This window comes from Magnolia sinica, chromosome 5 (genome assembly GCF_029962835.1).
Source record: "Magnolia sinica isolate HGM2019 chromosome 5, MsV1, whole genome shotgun sequence".
Lineage (NCBI taxonomy): Eukaryota > Viridiplantae > Streptophyta > Magnoliopsida > Magnoliales > Magnoliaceae > Magnolia > Magnolia sinica.
Genome location: NC_080577.1, coordinates 24,794,061 through 24,807,483, shown reverse-complemented (window position 1 = coordinate 24,807,483; position 13,423 = coordinate 24,794,061). Strand labels below are relative to the sequence as shown.

The window sequence follows — 13,423 nt, the reverse complement described above, 5'->3', positions numbered from 1 at the left end:
AGTTTTAATTGTATATTAGTTTAAGTAAGCAATTATGTATTTAAAAATATATAAATTTTATTTGGTCCTAATCGCTCTCCTCTAGGACATAACCACCATTCTATAGCTCTGTCAAGCTTCCACGCATAGCTCCGTGGCCCACTGCCTCGTGCAATTTCAATCGATGAGTACCTTCGCAAGAACCTTATCATTGATTTAACTGAGATAACGAAGAGTTTTTTCAAGCCTTTGCTTAACACCTTAGCCACTAAAATAAAGATAGTTGGCGATATTGGGTCACCGTACCTTAGGTCACGAGAGGATTGGAAAAAACCTGAAGGCCAGCTATTAATTAGAATGGAGAACCAACATCCCTTCCCACATCTCTCAACTATCTCCACCCAATCACGATTAAAGCCGAATTTTATGAGGACTTTGTGAATGATGTCCCACTTGAGTTGATCATAGAATTTTTCCATATCCAACTTCCAAATGAGTTTACCACCACAGGTTTTTTTGTCAAGTTTGTGCATCATTTCCGTCGCTAAAGAGATGTTTTCTGCTATGGATCTTCCCAGAAGAAAGGCTCCTTGTTCTTCGGACACGATTGAAGGAAGGATCTTTGCCAGTTTAGCTGCCATAATTTTGGAGAAGATTTTAAAAACTCAGTCACATAGGCTGATAGGACGGAAATCAAAAAATTTAGACGGAATGGTCTCTTTCAGTATTAAACAAATAAGAGTGCACATGAAAGCTCTTGGGATGGGGGCGCCTTGAAAGAATTCACACGCTGCATAATGCATGTCACCTCTTATGATGTCCAAGCAAGATATGAAGAAGGCTATACAAAAACCATTGGATCCAGGGGCACTATCCAATGGGATTTCATGGGTTGCTTCTTTGACTTCCTTTTTCCAAAAAGGGGGCTACAGAAGACACCGGTTCATAAGGGGAGAGACTAGATTCGTCGCTCGTATCACTGAAAGTGAGAAGTTCAATGAAGTATCGTACAATTAACTTCAATATCAATTTCCTCTTTTGATTCGGATGCATTGAATGTTAGAAGGACACGAGAAGTCATTTTAAATGAAGTTAAAGATATTTTAGAAATTGAAAGATATGGCATTTGTACATAAAGTAAAAAATTTTACATACAAAAGCAAATAAATGACCTAGATTTCGCCTACAAGCAAGCATATTTCTCTTTTCTAGTCTTTGATATTATTTCATATGACTAGCCCATTTGAAAAACTTCTCTTTGCATGTAGTTCACATAGTGTTGTAGCCAAGAGACTATACAACAAAGGATTCATGGGGCCTAGTGTGATGACTGTGTGAAATCCATACCATATTTTTAGACATCAACCAAAAAATGAGGCAAATCTAAAGCTTGAGTAGGTCATAACATAGGAAAATGTGGAGATAGGTAAATGTGGATATAGGTTGCCCATAAGTGCCCTTATTTCTCATGTATACCCCCACATCTTTACTACAAAATTTTCCATCTTTAATACCTTTCTTATTTCTTCTCCCTCCCATCCTACTCCACGTGCATTGTTTGAAAATAAGCTCCTTGACTTCTTAATAATAATTGAAGTGTCTTAATGGCCTACATTTATCTGCACAATTTAATTGTTCATATCATCACCGAAGCATGATAATGAAAAATGGCTTCTTTATGGTGTAGTTATGGAAAATGGCTTATATATGGTAGCACTAGTGTACCATGGACAATTCAAATCATCAGACCTCAACATGTGGTCTCAATGGGACATCACATGTTGGCCATCCCAAGAGGTGACAAAAGTGAGACAAAATTCGAATCTTCTGTTTGCCACAAGCAAGAGTTTTCTATTTGTTAGAATGTGATTGGACCACGTCATCACATAATGCACTTAATGTAACGGTACTAATAACATTAGTGATGATGTGGACCAATCAAATTGCAAAAAAATAGGAAATCATTGTTTGTGGCAAGCAAAGGATCCATATTCGATTCTAGGTCCTTCCATGCACGTGATTTTGCATTTTTTGCTTTTCCTTCCTTTGACCATTTTGAAGGTTCACCAATTCTAAACTGATGGCCACTGTCCAAATTGTTGGCCCATTTGTTGTATGAAGTAAGGCTACGGACTATAAGATCATTTTGCTACGGATACACATTGCTACAGATTTAATTCGTAGCTAAACGATACTACCACCATAACTTGACGATATCCTGAGAGCCTCCATGAGCCTACCACAATATCCTCCATGAGCCTACCACAATGTGCATATTTTATCTAAGTCATCCATCCATTTTGATAACTCGTTTTAAGGTATGAGCCCAAACAAGGAGGCAAATCAAAGGCTCAAGTGGATAAAGAATAAGGAAGAGGTTGATAAACATCGGCGCCATAAATTATTTGAGTACCATAAGCGAAGTCCATTAAGGACGAGTTTTTTTTTTTTTTTTCCAAGTGGAGGGGTTTGATGTAAGATGTAACATCAACACACTCCTAGCATGGTTGGACTAAAAGAAAGTAAACCATAAATTGGCCATAACTTTTGATCTGGGTATCATTACGAGGCGCACCTGACCAAGTATCATGAACTGAAGCAGGACAAGAACTCCGGGATGAGTTCTTTTGAAGTGGAGGGGACTGATGTGGAGTAGGTCACGGACAATTTTATGTCCAAAATGGACCAGAGAAAGCCCGATCGGAGGCGGAGGTGATCCAGACCGTTAGAACCTTACAATAGGCGTATCTCGCAAACCAAAATGAGTTACTTGACATACCATATATAATATTGGGGTAGGAGAAGCTACTTTAGCCAACTAACCCGGCTATGCCAGGTTACCCATGCTGAACTTGCGAGATTCCATCAGATTGACTGTCGAAAATCCATTTTATTTATGTTTTTATTATTTATAGTAAGTTTTAGTTTGATTATAACTATTCATCCTTTAAGCTTTAGGAGTTGTGTCCAACATAAAAAGTGTTTAGAAAAATTAGGAGAATAACATGGTTAAGCCACGTACGACACTTACTATAAATATTAAATTTACTATTTATAGTAAGTTACAAATTTTAGGGAGTTTTAGTTGTAGTTTAATTCTAAAAATTCTTCCAAGGCTTGGTATTCCTATTTATAGGGTTGTAGACTCGTTTATTTCAATTATCAATCAATTTACAAATTTCTAGAATTTATTTCTATTTTCCTTATTTTCTCTAATAGATTCAATTGAAGTCTCTACGAGGAGTCCAGGGAAGACGGTGATCAACCTCCTCACGTTCATCCCTGCATTAGAACACCATGCAATGCCCTTCATAAAAATTTGATCATGTCCACTGAACATTGAGGTCCAGTTATGAAACAAACAGATGGCAAAAGAGAGTTCTTATTATTATTATTATTATTATTATTTGATTTTAAAGGCCAAGGCTTTCCAAGAAATCATATATTTCTGGCCAATTCGACTGACTACTGACCTACACAGTACGACCCTCCAGTGGATTGCATGGATCTCATACACATTTGCACATTTGGAAAATGGGGAGGTATATTGAGTGGCTCCATTGTACAAGCATACAGCATAGCAACCCCTCAAAATTTCAAAAACTGGACTCAATGTTTAAAGTACCCCAAGACTCGGATGAGTCTTTACATGACTCGGCTCGACATTTAATAATTAAATTAATATTTTATAGATACATTAAATAATTAGATATAGTGAACAAATAAAAATTAGTGAAAGAAGATGCATGATTGCAATGCATGGGGATGGCATTGGTTAGATACCTTGTCAAGTCAACGTCCCAGTCAGGCTTACAACCAAGTTTCATGGAGACTCCACTTAAATCTCATCAATGCATTCAAATTCGGTATTATTTTCACATTCAATTTCTATATTATATTTACAAGAATTTGAATTTGATTACTAAATCAACTTTAAAATCTGAAATTAGATTACAAATATAATATTATTAGACAAGCCCACCACTTCTCACTATTACTCGTGAGAACTTTTTCAGAACTCATCACACGTGATGTGGGCCCAAAATCTGAACCGTCCATGTGTTGCACCACCCCAAGAAACCCCCAGGGACGAATTTTCACTCTGATCCAAAACTTTGGTAAGCCATGGAAAAGAAAAAAAAAAAAACAGTTTTCTCCCTTGATTTGTCGCTCTCTTTTGCCATGGCCCACCAAAATTTTGGATAGGGGTAAAAGTTGAACCCTAGGGCTTTCATAGGGTGCTACATCATATGGACCGTTCAGATTTTGGGCCCACATCAGTTGTGATGAGTTCTAAAAAAGTTCTAACGAGAACAACAGGTGAGCATTCCTCTGGACAGAATTACCGTTATCGCCCATTGAAATATATACTTCAACGAAAAATCAAGAAAATTTGAGCATCTGGTGGAACACAAACATAAGATAACGAATGAGCGACTCTCCAACGTTTATCCATTTACATGACTAATGTTTGTTTGAACTGTTCACGTCATTCTATTGATGTAATTTTAGTGATGTAGCTGATTTTTTTTAATTTTTATTTTTTAATTTTTTTTAAAATACCATCAACATGCCATGTGTATGATGAATTAGCAACCTTGAAAACACAGCAAAAATATGTATTTCAAATACCTCCAAATCCACGCTGCCAAACAACTTTAAAATTCCCAATACACTCAAATGCATGCTGCCAAATGACTTTGGAATTCCAAAGACTGGGTAAAGTCCTATTTCTAGGCGCATGCATCGAGACCATGGCCTGAATTTCAGGGCTGATAATAATTCAGTTGGGCCCAGCTGCAGTTCCTCTATGACCATTCTATGTCAAGTACCTTACCAATTTCGGGTTGTCTAGCAAACATGTTGACCCCCACCAGAAATTTCCTTGACAAGTTAGAAAATGAGCAAAACTGTCAATGGTCATTGCAGCTCAACTTTCAGGAGATCTGACGCACTTTTTCACAATCCAAACTGATGGCTTCTGCCATTTTCATGCCTCCGATAAAATAAATAAATAAATAATCTGTGATCAGAAACTAAGGTGTGTTTGGATTGGAGTAAATGGTGGTATTGTAATGCATTATAGTCATTGTTACATTAATGCATTGTTTACATTAATATTTCAGTGGGTTATTGTCAAATACAGATGTACTAGGATAAAGGAATTTGAATTTGTAACCAATACGAATATGCAATACATCAAACGAGAAATCTCCCATCCAAACATGGTTTTATATATATATATATATATATATATATATATATATATATATATATATATATATATATATATATATATATATATGTTGAAATACCATGTTGAGCAGGGAACAGGGCTTGTACACTGTAATCATTGCGCAGTTACCATGGCTATCCAAACACAGATGTCTAGGTCAAAATTGTGCAATGATTACAGTGTACGTATTTCAAGGGGAAAAATACACCTAAACCAGGTTTGAATAGAAGATTTCTCATGTATATTTGTAATGATTACAATTTCAAATTCTTTTATCCTAACGCACTATAATTGACCACCAATAACCCACCAAAATACTAGTGTAAACAAACACTATATTAATCAAGGATGGATATAATGCATTACAATACCACCAAATACTGCAATCCAAACACGCCCAAGTCCATTCACTGGAAACCAGCTCCAGGCCATTGCAACATCAACAGCGGGTCCAATGCATGTGAGAATTGGGTGCAACAGTAAAATGAGCGGGGGATATCACATCACACGTAAATGAGAATTTCAGCAGGCATGAAGAAATAGCCTATCTTTTGATGTAATACATATCTTATAGAGAGGGCGGAATCTGCTGATCTGAAAGCCAAAAAAACCAATATCATGGGATCTGCTGATCCGAAAGCCGAAAGCCGAAAGCCCATCTCCAATGCATATATGGTGGCCTCCAATAAACAATAACCATGGGATCTGCTGATCCAAAAACTGAAAGCCCAACAGAATCATCAGCCCAAACCGTCAAATTTTCATGCTGATGGGAGAGAGGTTGTGCCGCTTCACTGGTGAGACCTTCGGTCCCAACATCTGCAGCAAGTCGCACATGCATGTTATATATGACACAGCCCTCTAAATTCAAATCTGTGGAGGTTGGGCACATTGATCCAAACAAGCCAATACATGCCGACGAATGGGTGTAATGCATGACATCTACATTATGGTACAGAGACAAGAATCTGAATCCTCATCGTCCTCAGAGTCGCTTGTATCACTGTAAGCAACCAACAAAAGAAAGATAGTGGAATTAGAAATAAACTGATCCATGATGCATAACATGCAAGGTCATGATATGAGACTTAACTGCTACAAACACATTAATTAAGCTTGCATGGGAGGAAAAAGAATGTGTTTCAAAATATGGTAAATGCTCACACCACACCATTGAGGGTCCTTACTTTTGCCCCGGGGCTAGACTCACAAGAGTTTCAACACTAGGTCAAGGGTTCGAGTACCCATAGGTGGTGAAATCCCACTACGGCGTGAGTGTGTGGATGTGTTTGTGTGTGTGTGTGTGAACAAAACAAAAACAAAAACTAGTTGTACGTCCAACTAGTTGGTTTGTGGGAGCCACTATAAAAAAATTCAGCCATACATACTCATTAGGTGGGCCACAACATATAAAAAAAAATTTGTCATTAATAAATAGCAAAAGACAAATTTGGTCCACTCATAAGTCTATATGGCTGATTTTTGCATAAGCTGATCGTCGTGGTGGGCCAAACCTACTGGACAGGTGATATCTCATACACAGGAAAGATTGGAAGTTATCCACCAGTTAGGCTCTAACTGTAGTCCAATTGGTGGGACCTCTCATGGCACTATAAGTTGTAGCGCTCCTAGTTGCATTAGTCCAGTCAATTGATCTCTAATGTCCATTAAGTTCAGAACACATTTCATGGGTTACCATGCAAAAATTACACTGACTGGATGATCTAATCCGTCACTAATTTTGCCTTGTATTTTGTAGCCATCCTTTTTCCAAGCCATGGATGGGATGGTTATGATTTTATAACAAAAGGGTTCCTTTAAAATCATAAGCAATCCATGATGCTCCCTAACAAATCAACGAATCAAATTGTTTACTGGACCTATTTTTGTGCAAATGATCTCAACCATCTATTTTAAGACATTGATAAAATGGTTAAATTTGATAGATCAGTGTGATGCTTTATGGTAGCCCATGAAATATGTGTTAAACCTAATGAACAGTCCAGATCAAAAGATTGGATTGGATGTGTGTGTGTACACGCACCTTTATAGTGTTCTAAACATTTTTTTTTTTTTTAAAATATTAACAATTAAATCATAAAGTATCAAGTCAAGCAAAGTAAATCTCATCAGTGTCTTCAAGTCAACCTCTCCATTCAAATAAAATCAGATCAGAGAGGTAGCTATCAACCATTAAAATAAAATAATAATAATAAATAAATAAATAAAACCCCAGAAATCGATGCTACAATCAAGTGTCCAATCTCATGCCTTTTTAAGTGCTCAACCCTATTCCTATTGTTGCACCCACTAACCAAGTTCCCATGGCCTCTCCATATCAAGAACCTCAAGCGGGTATAGCTGTCATGGGCAGTTTATGTATCTATTTAATAATCTAATATATGTATATTTCAACGAGCCTGTCCCTCACTTGGAAGGCACTCAATGTAGCAACCATGAGGTGAAAGCTTGAGCCAGGCTTACCAACCAAAAAAGGTAATGCAGATGCACATTATTCCTTTCCATTTGGAAGTGCCCACCAACCACGAAAAGGAAGACAAGTCAAGGTACAGTCAGGTTTCCAATAACGTTTCCCCTTAGTGCTTGACCACATTACTACTGTATCTTACAGTTGCACCAACCAAGGATTCATGTAATCATGGCAAATCAATATCAAGATCCTCAAGCACACTTGAGCAGGTAAATATCTATTATTAATTTATTTATATTTTTTGCAGACTTTTTCCCCCACCTGGGATTTAAGAATCAATCGTGTTAGAGCAAACTGGTTCACTATCAATCATGTAATTGAAGAAAAATGAAGTCTAATATCAATCATATGCCCTTAAAAGTGCATGAACCAGTTCCTACTGTTGCACCCCCAACCACAGATCAACGGCCTCTCAATGTCCAGAAGCTCAAGCAGAAAGCAAAGTTCATGGGCAGACGATATGTTTCTCTATTATCCTCATTTTTATATTTCACCAGCATAATAATATCTGTCCACTAAGATCAGTCTATAAAAAAATTCAGGTGTTCTACGAACTCCTGATTTAACAAATCGAGTCTGTCATTCTGGGTGTTTGTATGTAACTTGATTGTAGTCTAAAGTTAAAATGACCAAATCGTAATGCCCTTCCTTGCCTAGCATCTGTAGTGAGGTTTTGGATTCCAAACTGCAATCACCTTTCTTTCAAGTAAACACAACTTCGATTGGAGGGCTAGTCTTCATCAAAACTTTTTGGAAAAAAATCATTATTTTTTATCACTCTTGATTACAATCGTCTTGTTTCAATTCACTTTTGCATCCAATTGCAGCCTCTGTATACTAAATGATCGATATGAGAAGGATAGATGCATGGACTTCCGGATGGTCCTTGGCAGCCCAACTAATTGGAATGATAATATCTGTTCAGCCTTATAGTGTTAGTTTTGCCACTCGCTCTGCTAGTTGTCCTTTCTTTCTCCTCAAGGAGACAAGAAAACATCTAAAAAAAACCTAGGGAATGGGGAATGATTTACCAATACAAAGAACCGAACGACTAGCTACAGCAGCAGATAAGCAATTTTCCTCTCTACATACTTGGGTAAACGATATGTTTAGCCTCAAGGCGAGAGCTCTACTTTTATCAAAAAAGAAAGCCTAAATCCCACGGATCAGTTCCTGCATTTTTACCCACTCCATGACGACAAGCGAAATGCCTTCCACAATGACCTCCCCTGAAAATTTCTGACAGAGATTCGGAGGGCCTCCCTCAAAGATATTGTTGCCGCCACATGAGCACTACCCGGGGTAATCAGGCCTAAAAGAGCCATGGAGAGACCTTCAGTCGCCTCTCAGAACCCCATCAATACCTGGAGGGTTGGACGGCTGAACCAAAATGCAATCAAAATTCAAATTCCATACTCCTCCAAGGGGAAGGGGCCAGCTCCTCACTAAGGAACTACTCCAGGTCACTTAGCACAGACGAACACCACTTCCCACAAATCTCGGACAAAGAAGAATCTTTGATGGCCTTGGAATTCAGAGCCCACCTTCCAATATTACCTTTTTTTTTTTTTTTTTCTCACAGCTTCAACTCAGAAATCATTGCATCATTAAAACTAGTGGGTATGATATTGTGGGGGGTGGCGGGGTTGGTGTGTGTGCAGACTAGTCACATGAAAAATCAAAATGGCCAGAATGAGTGCTAAAATCATCATCAGTCACGACAGGAGCACGTAAAATCAGAGCCATACAAGGATAAGTACATACAATTTTTCAATGACCTAAGTACCCTTGAACATGTTCAATATCCCTTCAAATGTCCTTTTAAATCTCAAACTTAAACACTTTTGGGACTAATTGCATGGGTAACATTGTCTGTGGCTACTCGTATTATATACGGGGTAGCACGATCCATATTTTTATCAGAAGCAATAAAATGTTATTAAAAATCTGGAGAGAGAGAGAGAGAGAGAGAGAGAGAGAGAGAGAGAGGTTCTGAGCTGCACACAGAGTGGGTGGGTGTGGACTACTTGCATGAAAAATCAAAATGACCCGAATGTCCCTGAGCACTAAAAATCATCACCAGTCACGACAGGAGCATGTAAAATCAGAGCCGTACATTGATAAGCACGTAGAATTTGCCAATGACCTAAATACCCTTGAATATGTTCAATATCCCTTCAGATGTCCTTTAAAATCTCAAATTTCAACTCTTTTGCAACTAATTGCATGGGTAAATTTGTCCATGGCTACTCGTATTATATATAGTAGAGACTACAGCAAGGACAACACTGCAAGTTATCCTTGCCACAATGTAGCACTCCATTTTTATTGGTAGCAATAGAACATTTCATTATTTTAATGACTGAGGCTTATATCTCAACCCCAACACTATTTATACATAATGAAGAGCTCGATCTGTGTGTTTAACACAGCACCAGAAGTGAAATCCAGGGATGGGAGAGGCACAGTCATGAAGCTCAATCTGTGTGCATGCTACTCTGTTTCTTCTTCTTCTTCTTCTTCTTCTTCTATTTATTTATTTTACAACAGAAGCAGAGTAGCATGTGCAACATTAAAAAAATTAAGCTAATTGTGTTACAGTATTCACAAAGGAACTATCATACAGTTGTAGTGTAGATGAAGATAGCAGTCTCAATGCAAAGCAGTGAGAATTATACTATCAATGATATACTTGAGAAAGGGGAAAATATTAAGCAAATTGCAAGCCAGTTAGTGCATTAGAGTGCAAATGGTCATCAATGTTGCATACATGGAATACAAAACTCTACTTTACTCGGAGGTAAATACTCCAGATTACAGAAGAGTCCCAAATAGTTAATATAAACAATTCCGACTTCAAAGTCTTAAACTAAAAAGGCAAAGGTCTTCCTTGACACAAGCTATTTTGGTAGTAGCTACTGATAACCTTATCCACTAAAAGTCAACAACACAAAGTTCACAAAAAAGGTTGTCAATACAGGGAATTCGTTAGATCGTCAATACATGGCCATTAAACAAAAGGTTCAGAAACCAGGACAAATTCAGAATGCAGTTAGGACCTTGGCCAGCCTTGTGCTTGACTTGGTGGTCGCAACCATGCAGACTCAAATACACCAAAGAAGAATTGGAAGGAAAAAACACTGCATTACACAATACATATGATATACTACATTCAGATAACTAATTATGCTATGTGATTTTAGTATATAAGATGTTATATTTGTAATTATTTTAGGGCATTAAAGCATAAATATCTCACACCTTGTATTGTATGTTCTATGAGAAAAATAGCTATGTACCATATTTTGATTAAACTACATGGAAAAAGGATATGCTAAAATCTAACAGCTTACAATATAGCATGTACAAAGATGCATTTATACTATTCCGCAATATAGTATGATTTCATCTAGGCGGTCCTTCAGACAAGATTAAGCATTGTCCCATTCTTCAAAAAAGAATTTTAAAAAAAAAAAAAAAAGAAAAGAAGAAGAAGAAGAATAAAAAAAGAATAAAAAGATTAAGCATTGTCCAAAACACAACATAACTATTCAAGTAACAACCTTGATAAGCCTAACTCACCAACTCAAACCCACAGCTAACCAAGCTTCATTGTTGATCCTCCACACAAAGTAGATCTTGTTCCAACCACAACTTCATCTTAAAACACTAATGCCAAATAGAACTCACCTCTATTTTCAAAAATGGAGGTAAGTGGTCCAAATTCAAAGAATATATATATATATATATATCAGATGGCTAGTATTAACTCTCAGTGCAATTTTTCATGCATGATCCATCAACAGTTGGATCAGTAATTTGGACAGACAGGATTTCCATATAACTGTGCCATGTGGACAGTTGAGGAGTTTGCACCACTTTTTAAATGGTGCAAAACTAACATAGGTATCCATCCCACTGCTACCACCTCAACCTCTAGGCTGTGTTTGGATGCTCAAGTGAATTGAATAGTGAAAATTCCGATTAACAAAAAAAAGAAAAAGTAATGATATTTCTTAGTATTCACGAGAAAGAAGAGCCCTTGAATTGCAGTTACATTTCTCCAAGTCGAAAGGCACATTAGACTTTTCCATTTTACACCCGCAATTCAATTTCACAGAGCAAGCAAGCACAGTCCTGACATTTCAAGTACTTAAATGCATCATCTTCAAGGTGGGTACTCAGCTGTACAGGTGAGGCCCACTGTGTAGTGATCCAGACTGTTGGTCTGATGCAACCAACAGTGGATGGACTATTCACAAAAAAAGGCCTCTCAGATTGGATGATCCCAGCCATCAATCTTAGATCATTTCTCAGTTGAAAGCAGATCGTTGCTGTATGTAAGGTTTCGATTGTTGAATTGAGGAGATTTTAGGTGTGTGGTCTATCTATGATGGATCCCAACTCCCAACAGACAAGAATCCAGATCATTGACACCCACTTGCACAAACTGAAGAAATGAGTAGACTCCACATCCTCGAGGATCATACAATTCCTAATGTTCTGAGAAGTTAGCTTCAGACCTCTTGGCAAATCAACTTCATGATATGCATTTTCCAATCTTAATTAATTCAACACTAATCCGATCATATCGCAATTCATCTTTGAAATGAATTGAAATGTTAGAAACCAACACAACCTACAATCCAACGAAAACCCGAATTTAACTCAACTTCATGATATGCATTTTCCAATCTTTATTAATTCCACGATAATCTTATCGTATCTCAATTCATCTTTGAATTGAAATGTTCGAAACCAACAAAACCTACAATCCAACGAAAAATCGAAATTCCTAGAAACAGCCCTCACAGCGAATGAAACTGAACTAAATTAGAATTGAAAACAAAACGCAAAGGAAATTACCTCGGCTGGAATTCCAAGACCTCCACAAGCTTGTTCCCATTTCTATCATTCCACTGCACTTTCCGCCGCGAAGGATTCTTCTTCATCCGCTTCGACAGCAATCCACCTGTTCGAGGCGATAGCAGAGAATTCGACTCCTCATCGTCTTCTTCTCCATCAACGCCAATCTCAACTTTCAAAGGTGCCGCATCGGTAGCCGTCGGATTGATTTTGCATCGATTAGGGTCTGGAGCGTCAGTATCCATCGATCGTCAATGAATCGGGCGAGCTGGAGCCGATCCAGTCCATCAATACGCGAGGCAGCTGGATTGATCCTCCATCGCGGGGTACATATCCTTCCTTCGTCAAAGCGGATCGAGATATTCGAAACCCTATCCCTATAAATTGCAGAGAGAGGAAGCCAGAAATATATGCAAAGAGACAACGACAATGGCTTCCTGGGCTTTCCTTCTTCTTTCCTTGCAATTTCAAGGCAAGAGCATATCATACAACGCTCTCCGACGAGCTTGTGCGAGTGCGGCGCATTGGTGGAGAGATCCAAACCGTCAGTATTTTGGTCCCCTTGTCTGGAAGAACCCTTAACCCTCAATAGGTGGCTAGTAAATAGATGATTGAAGAAAAAAGCACAGCAACGGTTCAGATTTAATGAAGAAAAGGCGAAGCATTATACAGCTAGAATCTCTTTAAGCTGGGAGATTTTTGTAGGTGAGTGGACCATCCACGATGAGACACACCGCAACAACTGTTCGGATCACTAAGCCGTGGGCCCCACCATTACAGAAAACACCCAAATGCTACTGTACAAGCTTTCCGCCCGAGCATTGTACTGTATACACGAAAAACATTGGGGT

The 13,423-nt window shown here is 38.0% G+C and overlaps 1 protein-coding gene across 1 annotated transcript; it reads right to left on the bottom strand.

The window, feature by feature from the left end:
* Nucleotides 1-5,687: 5,687 nt before the first annotated feature.
* On the bottom strand, nucleotides 5,688-13,190 carry LOC131245797 (uncharacterized). The gene is made up of 2 exons (XM_058245501.1): nucleotides 12,573-13,190; nucleotides 5,688-6,218 (listed from the first exon to the last, which is right to left on the bottom strand). The coding sequence occupies exons 1-2, from the start codon at nucleotides 12,815-12,817 to the stop codon at nucleotides 6,158-6,160; spliced, it is 306 nt and encodes a 101-aa protein (XP_058101484.1). The 5' UTR covers nucleotides 12,818-13,190; the 3' UTR covers nucleotides 5,688-6,157.
* Between the last annotated feature and the right edge of the window lie 233 nt (nucleotides 13,191-13,423).